This window comes from Lineus longissimus, chromosome 6, assembly GCF_910592395.1.
Source record: "Lineus longissimus chromosome 6, tnLinLong1.2, whole genome shotgun sequence".
Classification (NCBI taxonomy): domain Eukaryota; kingdom Metazoa; phylum Nemertea; class Pilidiophora; order Heteronemertea; family Lineidae; genus Lineus; species Lineus longissimus.
In genome coordinates, this window is record NC_088313.1 from 12442466 (window position 1) to 12466130 (window position 23665).

The following is a 23665-nucleotide window of genomic DNA, read 5'->3' on the forward strand; positions in this document are numbered from 1 at the left end:
TACATGTAGCTTGGCTTGAAAAAAATGGATTTCGGCAGGTTATGAAATTTTCTTTCAGTTTTTCCATCAAAAGGTATTTGTTAGTGATTTTTAGTCAGGAAAATGAAACGCCTGTGGTATAATGACAATGTATTAACCCATTCGCTGCGAATGTATGCCAATTGGCGACTCAAATAAAATGTCTATCGTGGACCGTACACCGTTTGGCGACTTCACCTATCTTGATTCCTATACGTTATAGACTGATATGCAGTTTCGTAAATGTCCAATAGATGGCAATAGTGTTTCGTTCATGTGTTTTCCTCCATGAATGCTAATGAAAGGATTTAGAATGGTAGAGAAAAATGGAGATTTTGGGTTCCGCAGCGAAAGGGTTAAAGGGCTTTGAGACCAACATTGGTCTGAATAAAAATGCCAGAGAAAAACTCTTTATTATTTTCATTGTGACTGCGGCATGCTATTTCAAGTGATTGGGCAGTGGATCTCTTCAAAAGTGCTGCAAAGAAAACCATATAAGGATCTTTATTATTGTCTTTCATTTAGTTCATTATTTTCTCATCTGCATTCCAGGTATTCTGAAGCTTTATGAGGATATTCTGCTGAATATGGACTTCATTCATCTGGCTCAGTTTCTGACCAAACTTCCCGAGGACATTACGTCATACGATGTGTTCAGAAGTATCGAGAAAATCCACATGGTGGTCGATAATAAAAAATTTGCTCAGGTCTTGTCGCAGAAGAAGGAATCTTTGGACACGTCTTGATGTATGGGCGTGACTTCTGATTGGACGTGTAAAAACTTGTGATTCAGATCCGAGTCCTGATTGGCCTCTGATGTCTTGAATCTCTGCTATGATTGGAGGAGTATAGTCATGTGATTCAGATCCGAGTCCTGATTGGCCTGTTGTCTTGGAGCTCTGCTATGATTGGAGGAGTACAGTCTTATGATTCAGGTCTGAGTCCTGATTGGCCTCTGTTGTCTTGAATCTCTGCTATGATTGGAGGAGTATAGTCATGTGATTATGATCAGAGCCCTGATTGGCCTCTGTTGTCTTGGATCTCTGCTATGATTGGAGGAGTATAGTCATGTGATTCAGATCGGAGCCCTGATTGGCCTCTATTGTCTTGGGGTCTCTGCTCTTATTGGAGGAGTACAGTCATGTGATTCAGGTCCGAGTCCTGATTGGCCTCTGTTGTCTCAGATCTCTGCTGTTATTGGAGGAGTATAGTCATGTGATTCAAGTGCCGCTAATGTAAATGCCAAATGGGAAGAGTTGCTTGATATTGAGACAGAGGTACGCTGATGAGAAGTCTAATTGTACAAAGGCGTTTATTTATTCTTAAGTTGGTATGCTTTCGAATTCTCATTGGAAGAGTGTGGTCATTTGATCATGTCGACACCAGGATTGGCTAAGGGTAAAACAGGATGTGGAAGCATTGACAGGTCAAAAGCCAATGTGATATCGATGGAACAAGTGCCAAGGAGGCCATCGTCTGCGTTTGAGTCTGGCAGCAAATCTCCACAGTTATTGATGATAACTCTTAATAGCAAGGCAGGGAGCCATGGAGAGAATGGTTATTTTAATGAAAAGAGTTCAAGCATGATAATTGATCGGTAGGCAAGAAAGATTTCATTCTTTGGGTGCAGTCAATTCAGCCCCGTCTGTTGCAGTGGGCTTAATTGGGATCTAGATATTAGAAATACCATACAGTGGAACCTCCCTTTGCAGACACCTTCGTTAAATACAATATAGTATGACACCCTCTCTTGATTTTAGTTCTGATTTTTGTTCTGATCATTTCTACTCACTTTTACCTATGAAGTCAGGAGTTAAGTCCTTTCTAACTCTTTGAGTGCCCATCGATTTTCTCGATTTGCCCTTAGTGCCCTTGAGCAGGAATACACCCGGGAAGCACATCTGGGAATCCCAACTTCATCGACGATCGTTACACACTGTTTCGCGGCGATTTCGTGGACATGTACCGTTTCTGGTGATGAACGTCGTTCGCACTTGGAGGATAAGACAAAAAATTGGACGTTTCTGTCAAGGGCACTCAAAGAGTTTAAAGACTGCATTTGTCACGGTGTCCTTGAAGATTAAGTAGATGAAAGCTACATGTACACTGCTGATCATTTCTGTTATCACAGAGAGGATTTTTAAACGACCCAGAAACTTTTGACCAGATATTCGGTCACATACGGCCAATATGGGCCCATTTATGTTGGGCTAGCAATTCCTGGCCAAAAAAACAACTGGTCCTTTGAGGATGCCATTTCCACCGTATGATGCCACAGGATTGTATATTACATCATAAAGACCTCTGTCGGCCGATGTGCCTGACTGTTGGGGACTCCCCGGTGTATTTCTTAGATTTAATACTTGGCATGAAGTCAGTTTGGGGCTCTGCAAAAACACCCTTATATTTCTCCACAGAGTTTTGCTCCATTTTTATTTCTGACGTCTCATAGGTGAATTGCATTTTGAAAGATTTTAACTGCTATTATCTGACTCTTTGATAGAGAAGTTCTACTGTATTGAGATATGTTTCTCGGTAAATTGTGCTGTTTGCCAAAAAGATAGGTTATTGTGCTCTCTGGTTTGTTGATAATCGGGTTGGTAAAGTAATTCTGATTTGGCATAACATGATTTCTTAACATTTCCGTCACAGCCTGTCAAGTTTCAAGGTGTGCCTGGTGGAGTTTTGTCTATTCAGAGGGGTTTAATGGTGTTTCAAGGGATTCGCCTTGGTGTAAAGCTTGAGTTCCTAGGTTGTGCCAATTATGGTACAATGATTTTGAGTTTGCCAGATACTTTTAACATGGAAATATTGGTGTGCCTTTTAATTTTTTGATGGCTGCAAAATAGAAAGTCTCATTGAAATTATTGGGTTTGTCAAAAAGCATAAGTATGCCTTTAGCGGCAATTTCACATAACCGCAAAATAAAATGGCGGCAAATATTTCCGAGTTTACAGTATGTGGTGTGACTGGTTGTTGCTCATTTGTGGAATCTCATCAACATGCATCACAGTCACACAGGGGGGTTGAGTTCAAGTAAATGTCATAGCTGCTGGTCACTATAATCATGTAGCCATTCCCAGGGAACTCTGGGGGGTTGTGAAGGACCCTATCGGTAAAAATTGTCTAAAGGGGTATGCTGTACGTAATTACTTGTTCTGCCAGTTGGCTGAAAAGAGTGGAAATGTCATTGAACGTCTGTCCAATTTTGTCGATTATCAAAAATTTTCTGTGCTCAACTACCAGTTTACTTTTCACCATTTTACTTGCCCAACTGTCCGGTATATCATATGAAAATTTCAGATTCACAACCCCCCCAGTATTTGATGCGACGCGGTCAAACATCGACAATTTAGCTGCTAAAAGGCTTAAAAAGTCAATGGTGGTCTTGTCTCAACAGAAGAAAGCCCTCAAGCCGAGATATATTTTAAAAGTTGACCAATTGAGTTGCTTTAGTACTTCTGGAAAAATTTACTGGAGACGCGCATATTTCTGTCACCCCAACACAAGAGCCATGAACTTACACTTGATCTCACCCAGTGTAATGAATTGAATGCTGTTCTAGAAGTTCTTCTTCTTCTTTGGATTCCCGTCGGGTTTGACCCTTTCCAGGATCCAATATCGTCAAGACTTTTCTTGTCTCTCTTACTCTGTTAAACTTTCATACTCAAGGTTTGTTGGGCACAATACTCTTTTGATCTTTGTATAAACAACAGGCATTGAAAGTGCTTAGGAATTCAAATTTTTTATGATGGAAGAGGGTTATATCTGTGTATTGTTTTGGGACTTTTAAATTGATTGACTGAAGTTATGTACATGTATGTCCGATATCATTTCAAGTCATTATTCGGGAAGAAAATCATGACAATGCTGTATGAAGTCAGTCCATGTAGAAGCAATATATTTAATTCAGTATTGAATTGCACTTCAGTTTTCATTACACTGTTAATATTTGCATAATTATGAGGTATTTTGCATATTCCAAATTGCATGTATTTGCATTTCCTGATCATCATTCAGAACAGGTCAAGCCTGACTGATTAGAGAGATTAAGACAAGTACTTTGCATTTTATATTTCTATAAGAAACAATCATGTATATAAAAAACAAGTAGATCACGTGTATATGACAGTAATGTATATCATTTGCAGAGTTTTGCATGTTGGATTTGTAATGCACTGGTCGATGTACATGTATGAGCATTTATACAGGCTGGTGACTGACAATAGGTGTCACTACCAGTCTTACAGATTACAAAAAAGAACAAACATTCACTCGGGGTGATTAGATTTAGAAATTTCACATAAATGTTCAGTTTTGTCAGTGCCAGCAAAATGTTACTCTTGCTGTAACGTCACCATTGCGTCATTCGCCAGATTTATGATGTCGGACAGCGTCATGACGACACAATTTCCTTGATTTTTGGACCATTCGTGTTGCCTTAGTCAAAGGCCCATCTTGACCGTATAAGCCATCAATGCATTGTTTAATTTTGATACATTCGAAGACCGACCAATTGAGCGTCACAGTACGCAAGCCATGGCCTCATTGGTGGTACCGTGACGCAGTTATCATAGTTTGAAATTAAAATTGCGGCCGTGATCAGTTTTTACTCTTGCTGTTCATTTTAGGGGGGCTATTCCTTTGCCATCTGGTTGCTCCTTGAAACCCCTGATTGATTTCTGTGGAGACCGGGGGTAATAATTTGATATCCCATGGTGCTTTATCAGTTTCATCACTGAGGAGCGCTATATATAAATCTGTGACATAATTATTATTATTTATCTTATCCGGATAAAAACCGATGTATCATTATGAGCAGCTATATTTTGGCTGTGACAGTCACATCTATCATAATGCGGGCGATCATGCGGTGGCCATATTAAAAATGTGCAGCACGCACGGTGACAACCATTTTAGGGGGGTCTGTTCCTTCACCACATTGATAAAATGCTTTTTTTTAATAGCCAAACGAAAAAAATCCAGCTTTATATGGATTTCATTCCCGTCATCAATAAATTCAGGAAACCTTAATGTACATGTAGCACCCTGATTTTGGATTGGATTTCTCCAAGATAGATACTTGTCCGCGCTCTATAAAAAAGCGTCCCATAATTTTTATGGAGAAGCCATTTTCATGGCATGGCAGCGCGACGTCATAAATCTGGCGAATGACGCAATGGTGACGTTAGTAGGGAAAGATTTTGGCAGCGGACAGTTGCAGAAATAGTTGTGATAGAAAATCTGTCTGTATGCAGCAGCCATTTCATTCTACCTCTATTGAAGTGGTCAGTGGCAGATCTCGAAATTTGGGAAAAGAGGGATGCAGCCCCACCCAGGTTGCAATTGTGGATAGAGGGGGCTGTGGAGAGCCTTTCTCCAGATAACTATGTCAAAAATGAATTTTCTGGGCATCCAAGAGATAAAATTTCAGAAGCGCCTTGATTCTTGGGGAGAGGTGCCCTAAAAAATTCATGACAAAATTGGGGCTGCGTCACTCCCTAATTCTGCCACTGGTGTTTTTTTAACCCTCTAAAAAGTCACTGCACACACCACAGTTCCAAAAACGCAGTTGATTTGGCTGTTTTCCAAACAAATTGGCACACTGAGTATTCTGAAATCGGTGTTCTTTGGATCAGTGTTTATGAGTAAACTATAAAAATTATGAACTTCAAAAACGTCATGAAATTTGTGTAGAAAAAAAATCGGCAGTGATTTTATGACACATTGCATATTTGTTCTATGTAATTTCACTCGGTTTCACTCTATTGTTTACTTATCATTTGACTTAATTAATGAGCATTTGTGATGGCAGGCAATCGATTTTTGTTTGAGGAAAAAAAGTCCATTGAAAGTGGTGATAAGATGAAAATGCACTGGGAGTTTTTTCAAGCAAAGGTTGGATCCAGGTACATAAAAAGACTGGATGCAAAGGCAAAAGCAGTATAGACTCGCTAGAGTCTGTTAGTCAATATTAAAATGTGATGTGTAAGCAGGGTAAAATGGAACTTGAAAAGTGATAATCCTTGAGGCTGGTCAAATCATAAGCGAGGATATTTGACACTGGTATGAATTGGACTCTGTCCAGATCATTGCACCATGCGATGGCGTTACATAAATCGTGATGTTTTTCTCGCACCAAAAGTTCTGGCTAGTTTAAGTTGGGCAAGTTCCTGTTCTCTTTTGAGGACTCCGCTGCAGAGAGGCATGCACTAATCTGGTCAAAAGGGAATTGCAGGCTTTAAAAAGTTGATCAGGGACTCGGTGCCTTCATGGGGCTGCCCTTTGAGGAAGAGATAGTTACATGGGCAATAGCAGAAACAGATGGTGTGCGATTCTGTTTCTGGTAATACATGTAGTTGCAAGTCAGTGTCATGTTCATGTTTATTTTTGTTTTGGGTTTTTTGCTGGGGTTTCAGAACGGGGTCATTGATGTTGAATTGTATGTAGCAAAGAAATGTCCAGATGCACTCTTCATGTAGCTGCTTGCAGTACAATGTATGTCAGCACTGTTTTGGACTGACGTGGATGCTTGATACCGATTTAGGATACTTAAGTTCTATTTTGGTGATAACATGTCAACTTGTCATGAACGACTGGAAATAAGATGATGTATGTGTCATTTTGTGCCAAATATACCATGATTGTGGGAGATCATCTAAAAATACACCAAACAGCGGTATACTTCACTGATTTCAACGAGTGAATTTCCAGATCAAAGCAACTAAAGGCTAATCAAAATTGGAGCCCTATTTCAAGTTCTGTCAAAATTTGATGAACTCTGATATGAATATGGTATTTTGTAAACATTGGAGTATTTTGTAAAAATTGGAGTCCTATTTCAAGTTCTGTCAAAATTTGATGAACTATGATATGAATATGGTATTTTGTAAACATTTTGTTATCCTGAACATGTACATGTACATTGTACATTGTAGCATCAAGTGGTCTTGTAGCTGAGAGGCAGCACTTTCTGGCAGACTGTATGACAACTCGCACTCAATTGAAAATATCTGAAGAGTATGCGATGTGCCCCCCAAAAAAACTTCAAGGGGGGTTTTACATACCAACACTTCAGCCTACTTTTTACATTTTCTCGGGCGGTGAAAATGAACCGCCTCATTTCCTGTAAAAGTCTGGCGCAGATCAGTTAGCTAGATTAGGCCTGCTGAACATGTGGACAATAGGGTCCGCTGTAGGGTTCCATTCAGTAACTTGCGTAAGACTTGATGATGCTTTGATATCAACTGATGTGCGGGAAGGGCATTGTATTTGTCATAAGAAATACACTTTAAGAGGTTACATCTTTTGGCAAGTATATGTGGATTTCTCCTATTCGGTCCTGTAAAATGTTCTCACAGAGGAGGTAGTCGGTTGAGGACTTTTGAGGAGAATTTCATAATTCCTTCAGGTCTAGTCCTGGTCACCAGAGAGTTAATTCATGCTTGTCTGCTCGAAAAGATTTGAAGACCAATATCATATTTGCTTAACAAATCTCAATGTCTATTGTTGAAATGTTCTTTTTATTACAAATTAGGATTAAAAGCAGTCTGAGGTCAGACAATATTGTACATACCTTGCTTATAATTTTGCAGAATGACCAATGTATTTATCACAAATGCCCATATTTAGGGTACAATATTTATGCATATTTAAGCACACTGCACCAATTGGTGGGTGACTGATTCTTGTGACAGGACAGTGGTCCAAGAAATTTACTCTAAAGACTCCAAAATGTGGTTATTTTGACAGCCCCTGGGCATCAATCAGTGGTGGATCAAGAAATTTTGGGAAGGGGGATTGCAGCCGAACCCATAGAGCCCTGGTGGTGTGATATGGAAGCTGAAATGTTGGCCAAAACCTCGGCTCTGCCTCTGTTTAGGTCTGCATTTTGGCTCCACCCTCGCAGTTTTTGTGAGACAACGAATACCTCCAGTTTGGTATCAATTCCTTAAGCGAATGAAATTATGTGTTCTCCCAAAATTATGATTGGGAAAATTATATTTTCTCCAATCGCAACAATAAAGAACTGCAAAAATGTGGTTGTCCCGGTTTACAGCACTTAAGAAAAAAATGTTGATGGGCATACCCCTCAGTCATTTTCATAGATCATGAATCCCTTGCCAGGATTTCCAGACAAGGGGGGGCCTTGTAAGTTGGTTGGCCTGCAGGCATTCACACTAAATGTTGATGCTGTATAATTTTCTCATCACTTGCTTGTGGTAACTGCATGGAAACGGAATTGACCAGAAGATTTTCTGGAGCCAGAATAAGTTTGTAAAGGATAAGGGGCTATCATGGTTGCATACATGCATATTTGTGTTTTTCTGGCCCTTTTTGGCATATTTGTGCATCTATGAATATAACTGATATAATATTATAAGACATTTTAGGCAGCAACTGGCTGCTGGTTAAATGGGTTTATTTCACCACCATTGCTAGCTAGACTGCTTTGTAAATTTATGTAATTATGTGCAGATTTCAATAAATTTTATGGTTAGACTACACATTTGCTAATTTTGTTTTTGTTTCCATTTGCAAAGCCTTGATCATTGCCTGCACTACAAGTGTGCAATGTACCTTCCAAATCATACAAGTCGATCTGTGCCAGTGAACAAGACACTACAAAATAGTAGGCTGTTGGGCCAAAGTTGGGCTTTATTTTTCGTGGTAACATTCCAGAGGCCAAGTAAAATTGCTGTTATCGTAATATGTAAGATAAAAAAAAAGTTCCTGCAAAAATCATGGCTCCTAAACCAGATATATTGACATATTAAACCAGAAAATTCTGTCAACTGAGCTTCATTGAAACAAAGTTTTAGTTCATGAATTGCATCCAAGGTGGCAGCGCTGAATGCAGCAGGTTCTGGCACCTAGGAGCTAGTAGGGGGACTAAAATGACTTGAGTCTGTTAAGTGTGTTCTAGTGATTAAAACCAGTGTTAAGGTGGAACTATTTTGGGGGAACTTATTATGCGATGTGATTATCTAATTCATCAGAAGTATTTTCACTATACCCCCGAAATGTTGTCACAAAGGCAGCTTTTTGGACCTCGACGATGTATTGAGTATAAAAAGCCTCCTCACTTACGGTCTACCCTCAAACAAGCAAACACAATGTGACGATCGTGGAACAGTTCTGTCCCATTGAAGGATATTCCGTCTCCCATGTACATGTAATTCTCATAACTGATGACTGAACCATCTTATCATCGATTGTCACTCATTTATCACACAAAGTGCCAATGACCAAAGATTATGGGTTCTGCCAGCACATTGCCAGTCCTGACAAACACTGACTTCCAAGATAAAACAGGAGTCCATCATTTCTAGGCCTACTCCTCGCCCACAGTCTGCTGTTATTCTCAGCTGTTACTGCAGACAAACACTTTTCAATTGAGATTCATTGTCCCAAGGGATGGGTCGTACTAAAGAAAGGAAGTTTCCATAGTGTTGACTTGTCCAGAGAGACATTGCTGGAGTTGGCTGGGACATGTGTACCATATGCCACCGGGCACACTCTGATGGACAGCCGACAGGGAAAAAACAAGGTTGTCCAAAAGAGATCTGGTGCCCGTACGGTAGAGATGAAGCAGCTTTGTTTGACCTGGGGAAAACATCCAAAGACAGGCTGCTGACCGAACAAGGTGGAAACTGATGATTGAAGCCTTATGTGCCCTCTGGGCATAAATAGGACTAACTGAGAGTAATAGGAAAATGGAAGTACGACAATCCACAACTTTTTTTGAAACGACCCCAAAAAACCTTGTCTTTGGCATTAATCTGGGGAAAAAGACAATTCCTAGAGCCATTTGAGCTCAATTTTAGGAAAACGACAATTTCTACATTGGTCTTTTTTCTTTCTTTTTTCCTAAAACAACCCAAAAAAACATTGTATTTGGCCTTAATTTTAGGAAAAAAACAATTCCTGGAGCCACTTGAGCTCAATTTCAGTAAAAAGGCAATTTTAGAAACACCACTTTTCCCTAAAATTAAGGCCAAAGACATTGTCTTTTTCCTAAAATTGATGCCAAAGACAATGTTTTTGAGGCCTTTTTAAAAAGTCTTGGATTTTTCTTACCAGAATGATTTAAGTGGTTATGAATTTAGTGAACAATCTACACCCAAGTATTTTGAAAATCCAGCTTTTAAGGAGGAGGATGAAACTTCATTTGCTACAAATGGAATTGAGATCGAACTGAAGGAAGTTACAACACAGATTTAGATCAAGGATTACTAAATTCACTAGTAACTGGTAATGAATTCAGTGGTAATCCTGATCCTGGTACAAATTGGTTGAGAGAAATTCAATTTATCCTTATTTAACAAACAAGGATAGAATTGATGATTTAAACCAATTATGGTATGATTTCACAAGAAGTAATTTATTCGAAACCTACAGAGATGATAAAAAAGATGCATGAGATTTTGATTATTGCTAAGGGTACAGATCAAGGAATGGTTTTATCATGTAGCTTAAAGGCTCTCTTATCGTGTAATAGATCAGGACGTAAGAGTGGTCTGGGGTAAACAAAAGACATTAATCCTGAGAGTAAAACTCGAATAATGTTGGAAATCCATTTAAATAAATACAATGAACAACACAGTGGTAATCGAACAACAGATGAAACATATTGGTGTGCTTTAACCCTAGTTCACAACAAGGGTATCAACAAAGTGGAACTTACCTTCAGCAGAACAATGCTAGTTACCAACAAAACTACACTACAAAGCAACATGGGTCATTCCATAGTTCAAATCTAGTTAACCCTAGTCAAGGTCTAGTTAACCCTAGTCAAGTTCTAGTTAACCCTAGTCAAGTTCTAGTTAACCCTAGTTGCCAACTTAACTCAACTAGATGTCAACTAGACTCAACTAGCAGTCAACTAGACTCAACTAGCAGTCAACTAGACTCAATTTAGTTGCCAACTAAACTCAACTAGATGTCAACTAGACTCAACTAGATGTCAACTAGACTCGACTAGATGTCAACAAGACTCAACTAAGACTCAACCAGACTCAACTAGCAGTCAACTAGCCTCAACTAACAATCAACAAAGTTCGACTATGACTTCGTCACGAGAACCTGACAAAAGTCAACAGAGCAAAGCTCGACAAAGTTCGACTACGAATGAACAAGTCTCAACTGATAGTGGTATTAAAACCAAACAAGACCTTGAAGTGCTAGTTGCTACTGGTAAAAGCAAGGATTTTTTGAATAAACAGATTACATTTAATGACTTAGATAGTATGACAGAGAAGGAAATCTTGAAACATCACAGAATCTACCAGACAAAGATGGCTGCCAGGCTTAACGATTCATTGGGTAAAGACAGTCTTGAAAGCTCACACTAAATTAACAAAGTTGTTCTTGCCGGTTGATGATGCAGATGATCTTTATGAAGACTTAAGAAATGATTACCTCGTTACCAATGAATTTGACAAGTGGTTAGGGTGGGTGGTGAGTCTGAGGATGGGAGCATTAACTGCTTTAGCATCATCAACTCTTATCACTTTAGGTTATTGCAGTGAGGTTCAAGGACATAGTCCCAATAGACATAGTCAGAACGGACACAGTCAGGAAATATCAGGAAAACAAGAGGCCCAAGGGCCTGGCGCTCAGCTGAAATGGATAAGTGAAGGCAAGGGCCAAGTGTGTGTCGGTACCGTTATTATGAGGCAACGTGAAGCTATAACGTCTAGCACGCAGAGGTGCTGATGCGAAAGACCTTCTTGCTATATCAGTGCATGCTGAAGTACTGAGTTGACGTCACCCTGGTATTATGACGTAAAGTCATTTCTATTGCCGTTGCAGTAGTGGGGTGTGTGATGACGTCAAGGAGTTGTGTGGTGACGTCAAAGAGTGGAGTCCTTGTCTTCATGCAGCGTAGGTGGAACTAATAACATGCACATGGACACAAGGTACATAATTATTACAGTGTATTTTGTGAGGTGGGGCCTGGTGCTTTACAATGGTCAAATGAACCGACTGTTGTCTGGACATTGATGAAGTGGATGCAGCCAAATGTTTGGGACGGTCTTTTTTGTATGTGAAGAAAAGAAGATAAAGAGTTGGTTAACAAAATGAACTTTATTGGTGCGGCAGATATTTGATGCCTTTCGGCAGATATTTGAAGCGCCTTGCGGCAGATATTTGTTGCCTTGCGGCAGATATTTGATAACGCTCTCCGGGAATGGAAAGCAGTAAAACGAGTAAGCACACCTTACTCTGAATGTGGGAACAGCAAGTGCTTTCCTGGACTTGAAATGTGCCAACGACTCCTCTTGCAATAACCAACAACAGTTGATCTGTAAAAAAAGAGAAGAGAAATTAACACTGACTGAATAAAAAAGGGTGACAAAGACGGGGAAATGTACACCACCGGATACAGTCTGTGCTTGATCAGGCATCGGTCAGATGATATCCTGAACAAGGCATCTATGGAAGCAAATCCAGAAAGAGACTTAACCTTCGAAGGGCACACTTATTACTCAGTGAAAAGTCAGTCCTGTGGGCTGTTTTCCAATTCAAAATAAAAGTGTAACCTCTTTAAATTAGTCTCACAGACTGAACCATAACACTCAACAGCCAACCGTGCCCACATGATGTGAGCCGAGAGCTGGGCTTAAAGATGAGCGAGTGGTGTACTACATTTTGAAAATTGTCTATCGTCTACGACATGTGACAGAACAGGATCTAGTGGACTTAATGATGAGGTACTATCAAATAAGGTGTCCATCAAATGAATCATGAGGGCCTGTTGAGTTATACTCTAAGCCTGTCCTATAGGGGGTTACCCTATAGGGCTAGGCTATGGATTTTGTCTTTTTTACAGCTACAGTACAGCCATGCACAGCGCAGTGTACAGACAGTACAGGATTGCAAACCAAAAACATGAGCATTGCTGCGTAACGAAACTGCAGTGGGATTCATACTACGATGTCATAATGTGACTTTCAAAATAATTGTAAACAAACGTAAATGGCGAAATTTGTTGCAAAATTGCCATCCACAACAACTCAGGGACCGTAGCCAAAATGGCCGACGGCGAATTCTCCGGTCGCTAGCGCAGTCCATAAACAAGCATCAATTTTACCAACTTTGGGCGCAAGCTTGGTCATCAAAGTTACAGAACTGTTAGAAATACATCCAAACAACATATAAATACAGTTAAAAGTGCATAAAAATCCCGTTTCAACCTCCGGGCGCTACCTTTTTTTCTCCGCCAGACGCCGGCCCTACCGGTCGTTATTTAGGGTTTACTGTCGTTTCGCTACATTGCCAGTTCGCTACCAGTCGTTTCGCTACATGTGGCGGTCGTTTCGCTACATGGTAGGTCGTTTCGCTACATGAGTGGAGTCGTTTCGCTACATGATGGGTACGGTCGTACATGGAGGACGTTTCGCTACATGGGTGGAGTCGTTTCGCTACATGGATGTAGGTAATTTCGCTACATCGTAGGTCGTTTCGCTACATGGGTGGAGTCATTATTTTTTCAAGTTTGTGCTAAACTCCGGGCTAAAATATTTGTTGTGAATTTAGGGAAAAAATGCTCGAGTATACTACAATCAAGATGTACAGACCGGGGGAGCTGGCGGTACGTACCCATAAGTCTTTGCGGTAGTCTTGCGCGTACCGGATATAACCCATCAAGCTTTTCTCCTTCAGAGAAATACTGCGTTGCGCTCAAGTGCCTTATAAGGCTGTGAACAAAATTAACGTTCGACCAATGAGAAAGCCACATTACCCTGCATACGAGGTTGGACGCGTGATCACTAAATGACAAGTAAAAATAGAATCAGACCACATGTTTCTATATGTCAGAATGCTGCCGTTTGCGCTGTAGTATGGGCGGTTATTACCGCAAATAAAGACAAACCAAAGCAAAGACACTTGTGTAGCATATCAAGGACACGTAGATTGATACTCCTGGGCGGTTATTACCGCAAATAAAGACAAACCAAAGCAAAGACACTTGTGTAGCATATCAAGGACATGTAGATTGATACTCCTGTGTGTGCCACATCAAAGACATCTGGACCATACACCACGTCAAAGATAACGATGCGAAGTCAACAGGCGGCGCCACTGTAGATTGCTGGCGGCCGTACGCTGCCTGTTGACGTTGTTGTTATTTGCCACCTCTCTCCTATGGCAAGCCGTTTGCTTCAAAAAGTCGAAATGATTTTTTTTTCTAGTCGAAATGATTTTTTTCTAGTCAAGATATTTTTTTTCATGTCAAGAAAAAAAATTTGAAATTAAATTTTTTTTTTCAAGTCGAGATATTTATTTTTCTTCTCATTTAACTTATTGAAGTTGAATCAATTAATAAAAATTTCACTGCGAGAAAAAAATGATTATAAAAATAAAAATAGTCGCTTATATCAACAAAAACCTATAGTTGTCGAAATCGTTTTTACTTGTCCCAAGACGGTGGCGCCGCCTGTTGACTTCGCATCGTTATCTTTGATGTGGTGTATGGTCCAGATGTCTTTGATGTGGCACACATAGGAGTATCAATCTACGTGTCCTTGATATGCTACACAGGTGTCTTTGCTTTGGTTTGTCTTTATTTGCGGTAATAACCGCCCAGGAGTATCAATCTACGTGTCCTTGATATGCTACACAAGTGTCTTTGCTTTGGTTTGTCTTTATTTGCGGTAATAACCGCCCAGGAGTATCAATCTACGTGTCCTTGATATGCTACACAAGTGTCTTTGCTTTGGTTTGTCTTTATTTGCGGTAATAACCGCCCAGGAGTATCAATCTACGTGTCCTTGATATGCTACATAAGTGTCTTTGCTTTGGTTTGTCTTTATTTGCGGTAATAACCGCCCAGGAGTATCAATCTACGTGTCCTTGATATGCTACACAGGTGTCTTTGCTTTGGTTTGTCTTTATTTGCGGTAATAACCGCCCATACTTTAGTACACGTGTGTTGTCCAAATTTTCGATTTCAAGCAAGTTTAAGGCCAACCTCGTGTCCACCAGACTAATGCATAATTGGCAGTTGAGCGTGTGTCGCCAAGATCAACGCGTTATTGAGAAAAGATAAGAGAATCGACTTAATCGAACTTAAGTCTATCCACCGGCAGTCGCAGATGAAGAGTGATGGTGTGCATCTCAACGACGACGGACAACATAGACTGGCACGAGAAATCCGGGGCGGTATCCTTAGGAGGCGCTAGGCCTTTGGTGCAGCATTGATATACGGCCCTTTTCAGGGCCCTCAAAAAAGTAAAAGAGACAAATGTGCATGGCCTACAGATATTTCTAAGCAAGTAATAAAAATAAAGAAATAAATCGTGCAATTCTGACCCTATAGAACAATATACCAACTTTTTTAGGATTTTAACAAAAAATGGGGCCGGGCGTTTTTCGTAGGGGCGGGCGGGGACGATCACCAACTCTTTTTTTTATGTGGCCTAACCCAGGCCAGGACGCCAAGAACCCCTTGCGCGCCATCAAACCGTATAAGTTTTTTTACCGGCAAACTGTGCTATAATAAATTTGTAGTCACCACCGGGAATTATAGTAGGGTAAAATAGAGTAAAAATAATGACTCCACCCATGTAGCGAAACGACCTACGATGTAGCGAAATGACCTACATCCCTGTAGCGAAACGACTCCACCCATGTAGCGAAACTTCCTCCATGTAGCGAAACGACCGTACCCATCATGTAGCGAAACGACTCCACCCATGTAGCGAAACAACCTACCATGTAGCGAAACGACCGCCACATGTAGCGAAACGACTGGTAGCGAACTGGCAATGTAGCGAAACAGCCTGATACCGTTATTTAGTGCGACCGCCACCAGAGTGTTTATCACGATCTTTCGCCGTTTTAATTGCGCGTTTTAGGCAGATTAATCAATTATTACATGCATGCATTATATATCACCGAAATGATAATTGCGTAGGCTATTTGAAACTAAGTTCAGATATTATTTTTGATCTTTGAATTGAATTTAGGCGAGTGATTTTTGACACCCGGTCGACATATCAGGACTTGCAAAATTCACGCGAGATCGCTTGCTTCATCGGCACGTTTGAAAACCGAATTTCACAAATTCTACAAATATTTATCACATACCATATGTATCACCACAAAGGTAACTCTCTAGACTATTTGAAACCAAGTTCAGATACTTATTTTCACAAAAATTCGAAGCTATGCAAGCGATTTTTCAGTGGTAGAGATCGACGGAAACAAATTTCTCGCTCTAAAATGACATGAGACGAGCACCAACTTTCGCTAATTTGTGCACAAAATTTCCGCAATATTATAAAAAACTATCGATAAATCTGAATTATATAGACTCTTTTCAGTACCTAAACAAATTTCAGGTACATGGTCATGTTGATTAAAAGAGTATCAACCGATTGAACATGAGAAAGTTCACTCATCTTCATTGAAGCAGCGACTACCGCCATTTTTAAATGGTGGCATCTCTTCTATCGATCGGCCAATCAGCGGCACTGCTTGCAAAAAGTTGAGCCACCGCCAAATTTGAAATCGCCAAAATTCAGTCAATGTGCCTGCAGCGCTAACTGGCGGTGAAAACTATATCAATTCCATTAAAAGTAAAAAATGAAAAAATATTAAAAAATATTCAGCCACATTTGAAAACAATATTTGCTCTGTGGACCGAGGTAAAAAGGGAAAGAAATCTAAACGCGAAATGACCTCATTCTCTTAATACAGGTCGGATCGCGCTGATTTTTCGTGTTTTGAGTTCACCTTGGGCAACTCCTAATTTAGCACCGTCAACGAAGTGGCTAGGCCTTCCCAATCAGAAATGTCCAATTTTGTCCACAGATGGGTCCCTAGATGGATGGATGGATGGATGGATGGATTGCAGGACGGACACCATTTGAACAGCTATTCTACTAGCTCCGCTGACTTTGTCAGCTGAGCTAAAAAAGAAGACCAATGTACAGGGAGGGGGTAGTAATAGGGAAAATTCGTATTTCTAGGAATTGCCTTTTTACTGAAATTGAGCTCAAATGGCTCTAGGAATTGTCTTTTTCCTAAAATTAATGCCAAAGACAAGGTTTTTTGGGCTCATACCAAAAAAGTTGTGGATTGACGTACTTCCATTTTCCTATTACTACTGAGTAAGGAAATTCTTCCCAGAGATGTGGTGGTAAAAGAGAGATATTGTCCCAAGAGATGTAGTGGTGAAAGATTGTCCCAGGAAATAGATGTAGTGGCGAAAGAGAGATATTGTCCCAAGAGATGTAGCGGCGAAAGAGAAATATTTGACCATATGAATAAAAACTATCATTTGCTATCTCTACCGATTTTGAAGCATTTGACTCATCTGTCGTCTAACTGGGGAAGTCCTGCATCAATTTAATCAAAGAGCCTCTACTGCTAAGGGAGAGCCCCTTTGCAATTGTTTTGGAATGATTACTTTGATAGAAAAATTTGTCCTCTACCTTGCCAGACCGAAACCTGAGTTCTCGCAGATTATGAACAAACACTTAACATTAGGTCTTTCGTGCTCAAAGATCCATCTCCAGTGTCCACCGAATAAATTGTCAAATGCTATGACCTCCGCTATACGTGGCCTCATAAAATCGATGCATATGTATCTGCACGGCATGGCTTTCATGGCAAATACAATTTTCGTGACCAAAACTCATAAAATCAGCCATTAGGAAAATTACAGACCTCTTACTTCAATTTTCCAGCCACCTCAGGAGCAACATTGAAAAATCGAAGCATTTCCTATCAAGTACAAAACTAATGCTATAATTTATTCATATGAAGACAAGCATTTCCTCCCTTTCGAAGCATACTCTAGAGGCTAAAAAGCGTTTGCTTTGACTTGTAGCAGACTTAAATTTCCGAGCATTTGCTACGGTTTTATTCATAAGAGTACAAGCAAATGCTTCAAAATCAGTAGAGAAAGCAAATGCTAGTTTTTATTTATATGGCCCATTGTCCCGGGAGATAGATGTAGTGGTGAAGGTAATATATTGTCCCAGGAGATAGATGTAGTGGCGAAAGAGATATATTGACCCCAGAGATGAAGTCCCAAAAGATATGATGGCAAAAGAACGAACATGTCCGAAGAGATGAAGACTTGTCCAAAGTAAAGAATCAGTCTCTGAGGAGGAATAGTCCAAGGTGAAACTGTCCTCAAACCAGATGTACATCCAGTATTAAACAGCTGAGAGAAACAGTAGACCATCGGCGAGGAGTAAAAATGGAGGACTCCCTCACATTCACTATCTAAAGTCAGCTTAGGTTGTCTAGCGTTTCTTAATAGCGCAATTACCGTCACTGTTTTTCACTCGTTACAGTTACTGTATCATAACTGTAATGCAGGCGAGATTGCAGCCACCTTGAAAGTCTGTGAGAGCGCCAAAATTGCTTCACAGTTTAATATTGCTTGGAGTAGATCTTCACTTGGATGACTTCACTTGGAGGGGGGGGGGGGTTATATGATATGATTTCGATAATCCTGTTCAACCCTGGTTCATAGCTCCAGGCAGGAGGAGAGGGGCTAATTTGGCCATCTTCAAGTCACTAAGTACACACAGTAAGGGCCCTTGGTCATGTCAGACTTAGCACTAAATATATCCCTCGTACAAGCGTGACTCATTTCGACCTACTGTGAGATGTGAGAGACCCCTATAGGCGGCTTTGTGTAACTTTATCTTGCCTGCCCAGCTGCTGCCTATATTGTTCCTTTAATGGGACAAGCAGGAGTCGGGTTCAAGTATTACTGAGCTAGGCCTAATCAAACAGCTTCTGAATGAAGGAAATCATTACCCTGTGACCGCATTAATTCATGATCTAATCCTGTCTTCCTGTTGTGACTTTGTCCTCATAATACCGATTTGGAGTGAATGAAAACTTAGCCAACAAGGAGTCTCTCCATGCAACTCAGGCTTCTATATATTTGGAAGAACAGAAGGTAGATGGGGGGGGGGGCATCATTTTTACAGCCCACAGAGGACTTTGAGGAATACTTGTGTGGTAGGAAAAGGATACTTAATAGAGAAAGGCGTTGGTAGGAATCTAGGACATAATATTTCAGCAATATTTGGAGCAAAAACACTAAGAATGGCTAAATGATAAATCCTAAAACCATCCCAACGCATTTCCCTATACTTAAAAAATAGAGGATAACACGGAATACTACACACAATAGAATAATATCATTTAATAAATGGATATTTTGAAAGTATTCGTTGCTGAAGAACAGAGTTTCAGCATCGAAATACAGTAGCTTTGGGAAGTAGAAGATGTTTAATGTTGTAAAGAAGTAATCTGAGAATTCTGGATGTTAACCTGAGCATCAGACACCACGAATAAGTGCATTTTATATAGTCCCTTACCAGCTTTCTTTGTTATCGACAACTGGATTCCATCCTTTGTGTTTTGAAGCTTCTTACCTGATCCATGTACACGGTTGTCCTCTGTGGTTCTCAAATCCAACCATAATTCATAATGATCAGAGACACCATAGTATTTCTCAATTGTCATGTAACAGCCGTGAGTTTTCTTCAAATCCTCAGACATGAAGTTTTTCTTGATCTTGTCCCATTGATCCATCATTCTCATTCCTTCTGGGAACACTTGATTGGCAACACCCTCTATTGTAATTTGTACTTTACTGATGTGAGGGTTTTCAAACCTCTCGGAATCTCTTGCTCCATTGGCATAATCAGACACGAATAAAAGCAATATGCCTTTAATGGACATCCTTGGAAAATTGATATTCTCGTTTATTAATGTTTCATTTGAAGTGACATCGACTGTCTTGAAGTGGTCTACCCAATCGTAAAAGATTGAGAAGCCTGAATTGTACGTGTTACTCAGTTGACTGACAATCATTTTGTGAGTCACTGTGTCATATTCAAAGCAGATATTTTCAAGTTTGTAGTTCATGTTTGCGGTGGTGTTTGTTTGATGATTTCCTCCTTGAGTGCTAATGCGATTACAATGATAATTTCCTCTTGAATCGGAAACTTTTAAAATGGAGCATGGTTGTAGAATAGTTCAAAATCTAATGGTATCTTGTATTTAGTACCGAACACGTTCTTAAGTGTCTTTTCATCACTAGTTTCACCAGTGACATCAGCTTCAGCTACACCATATCTTAACTTCCTGAGGACTTCTGTTTGAATACCTTGAAACACCCTGTCTTCTCTTTCCTCCTCTTTTAACCATAAATCTTTAAATGTTGAATAATAACTGTATTCATTGAGATCAAATATCTGTTCTGTTCCCCATAAGACCACCACCTTAGAGATAAAGTTTCTACCGAGGTTGTTAACCACACTGTTTTTGGAATCTCCGGAAATGGTGATATCAGCCGACAGATAAAGAGATCTAGGGACAAAGAATGTATTCTCTCTCAATGCCGGTATTCTAACATACAATGTTTCTTTGGGATTAGCAGAAGAGGGGTGGGTTATGAGTGATAATGTGATTTTGTCTATCAGCCTTCAAACCAAGTTGAATCTTATGCTTTCTTTCAATATTTAGTAATCCTCCTGTAACCATACTATTTATTTACTTAGAAAATCGAGAATAAACATTTCCTTGTTCGATAGTTCCTTTTAAAAATTCTTTTAACACCTTCAATTAAACCATAGATTACGGAGCTAATAACAATTATTAATAAGATAACAACCTTTTCAGCCATAAAGCAGACAATGGAACCTAATGTTTTCAAAAGGAATGAAATGAAAGAACCGATTATTCCTGGTAAAGCTGCAGCTGATTTCTTAGCCATTTCTTTTAACCATTCAGCGAACTTCTTGAGTCCTTCTTTAACCCTATCTGGTATCGAAGGTTTAGGATCAGGTTAAGGTCCTGGTCCTGGTCCTGGTCCTGGTCCTGGTCCTGGTGTTGGGTTGGTTTAGGTACAACTTTAGACAAAGCATTACTGATACTCAGGTCTAGAGTAGTAAATAACATAATTGCTGCAGTTACAATAGTAGTAATGGTTAAACCTTCCATCTTAAAAAGTAACTCAATTCTATCTTTTAGAGGTATCACTGAGTCTGGTTTCTTCAAGACATCTGTAATTAAACGTTTTATTCTGCTTGTACCACTTTCCATTTCTCGGTCTAACTCAAATACTTTTTTTTGTTCCTTACTCAATTGGTCAATCGTTTTATCAATTTCTTTCTTTAACTCTTCTCTTTTTCCAACACCTTCTTCTACAGAGTTTACATAGTCTCTTTGTAGATTTTCAAATTTTCAACTCTTCTATTTGTCTATCCTTAACCTCTTTAATTGAAGCTAAATCATCACCAGCCCCTTTTAACGCTCCAACTTACTGAGGCCGGTCCTTCCATAGGCGTCGGTCTTCTGATTTCCCCACTATCTAGCAAATCTTGATAGTTTTGGGTGATAGATGTTGGTTTAGCAGGTGCAATCTTTCCTTCTATCATCTTAACAAAAGTAGTAACAAATTTAGTTTTTAATGATGACTTGGAATGGAACTTACCACCATTTTTAGTTATAAAAGGAATCAACCTAAGTTCACCTTCGGCCCTCATATTATCTTTGTGTTTATCTGTAAAGCTCTTTAATTCATCCTTCTCCAGTTTGAAGAACAGATTGTTTTCTTCCACATGAATACGTGGTGCAAGATAACTCAATTTATTCTTCTCATATTTCCATCCTGTCCTGTTCAATGCATTACCTAGTTTATCCATAATAGCAGTGTATTCTAAATCTTTTCCCATCAATTCAGGATTAGTACTTCTTACTCTTTCTGGAGTTGAAAAGGTAGTTTCAGCAGTCAAATTTCTTCCATTTGTGTTGTATTGTGTTGTGTCGTCAACATCAGTATCAACAGGACCCCCAACGATACTGACCATCAGGATCAAACGTACCCCATAACCTTCCAATTAATCAAGTTCTAACTCTTCTACTCCTTCTTCCTCCATATTTATTTAACTTTAATTACAGGTAATAAATGGAAGAATAATTAACTTAAAGATAAAACAAATAAACACCCAACCACTGAATAAAGTAGGAATTTGATTGTATCATGTGAGTCGGACTCTGACTCCGTCAAGAGTGCTTTGCTTGACTTTGCCCTGAGAGCAGAGACCGACTCGAGCTCTGATTTACCAGGTTTACTAGTCTTGGTAGTAACAGGAGTCTTACCAAGCTCAGTACTGTGATCAACATGACTGTGAATAACAGGTTTCTTACCACCAATAGCATTAGTTTTAACTCATATTTTCTTAACACCCGAACCTTACATTATTGGAGGAGGCAAAGTCTTTTTATCATTAATGTCATTTTTACCAGGTTTTAAGTGTTTGGGAGCAACTAAGATGTTGTTGTTTTAATTCTCGATCTTACCAATCTTAAGGATCGATGTACAATCCTGGAGCTTTTACATAATCTAACCTCGTAGGAGTGTCAGACAATGCTTTCTGGTACCTAGCAATTGAAGTTGGGATATCCACGTGTTGGTCAATTGAATCTTGTAAGAGTTTTAAGAATAGTTTCTGTGCGTCCAATTCAGTTCCAAAACTACCAATTATCGCTGTCCTTGCTTCAGCCTGTGCTCCTAAAATACAGTAAACATAAGTTCTTATGCTGTCGTTGAGTCTAACAATTCCAGGCTCAGTTAAGCTTTTCCTATCAACCTTAATGAAGTATTTCCAACCATCATCATTCTGAACACTTCTCTCTATCTTAGCTATGTGTAACGATTGAGCATAGGTGTAATGTTTATCAGGTAAAGCATAGTGATCTCTATGATCTATGAATCCATTTCCATGAACCCCATAACCCATAAAATATGTTGTTCCTAAACCATAATTGTCTCCTTTCTTTGTTCTAAAATCAAAGTCTGTAGATACATTAAATTCATTACATAATCTGAAAAATTCTGTTACACTGTAGTGATTGTTAGCAGTGTTAAATGCATCATCCGTGGGTAAGGGTACTTCCATTTGCTTAAGTATCTTCCTAACTTTATAGTAAACATGAAATTGGTAGATGGATTTGACAAGCGGTACTGTAACCTCTGTCACATCCGGGAGTCCAAACAACGTTGTGGCACAATAAGCAGCAAAATTCACCTGATTCTGATAGTATGTCATATCACATTTAGCCAACCACCTGTTTACTTCACTCTCTTTCTTGAATGTTAAACCGTAGGACATTGTAGGGTCTGGAACTTCGATGCTGAAACTCTGTTCTTCAGCAACGAATACTTTCAGGTGAAAAGGGTGTATACAAAAGAATGAGATGACAAGTTTGTGAATTTATAGTTTACTTTATTAGGAAGGTTTCAAGGTCCAGCCAATCCTGAGATACAGGTTTTTGATACTCCTACCGCGGGTACAAAAATATCAAAAGGCAGGTATATTGAAAATCACTGGTTATGTCAGGAGTCCTGAAAGTCCAAACGAGTTACCCTTTTGTGACGGCGACATAATATAGGTGGGCAGGCGCCCCATAGATCCGAGCAAGGTGCGCAGGTCCGCGGAGTGATACACTCTCTTGAAGCTGGCGCGAAACTAAGTCTACAGTTTCTGTTAGGTTTTGGCAGAATAAAAGTCCGTTATCCGATGCAAGACTTCCCCTTATGATTACCCACAGCAGGAGAGTGTGGCGGAATATGCCAAATTCACGCTGGCGCCCAACGTGA

General features: G+C 39.7%; 1 protein-coding gene across 3 annotated transcripts in view; it reads left to right on the forward strand.

Annotated features, from left to right (window-relative positions):
* The window catches only part of LOC135488895 (TBC1 domain family member 14-like), a 29428-nt gene extending 20903 nt beyond the window's left edge, over positions 1-8525 (forward strand). For all 3 annotated transcript variants that reach the window (XM_064773817.1, XM_064773818.1, XM_064773819.1), the window contains exon 11: positions 571-8525. In XM_064773817.1, coding sequence (XP_064629887.1) covers positions 571-764 — 194 coding nt within the window. In that variant the 3' untranslated portion in view covers positions 765-8525. The remainder of the gene's footprint in view (positions 1-570) is intronic.
* Positions 8526-23665: the final 15140 nt, after the last annotated feature.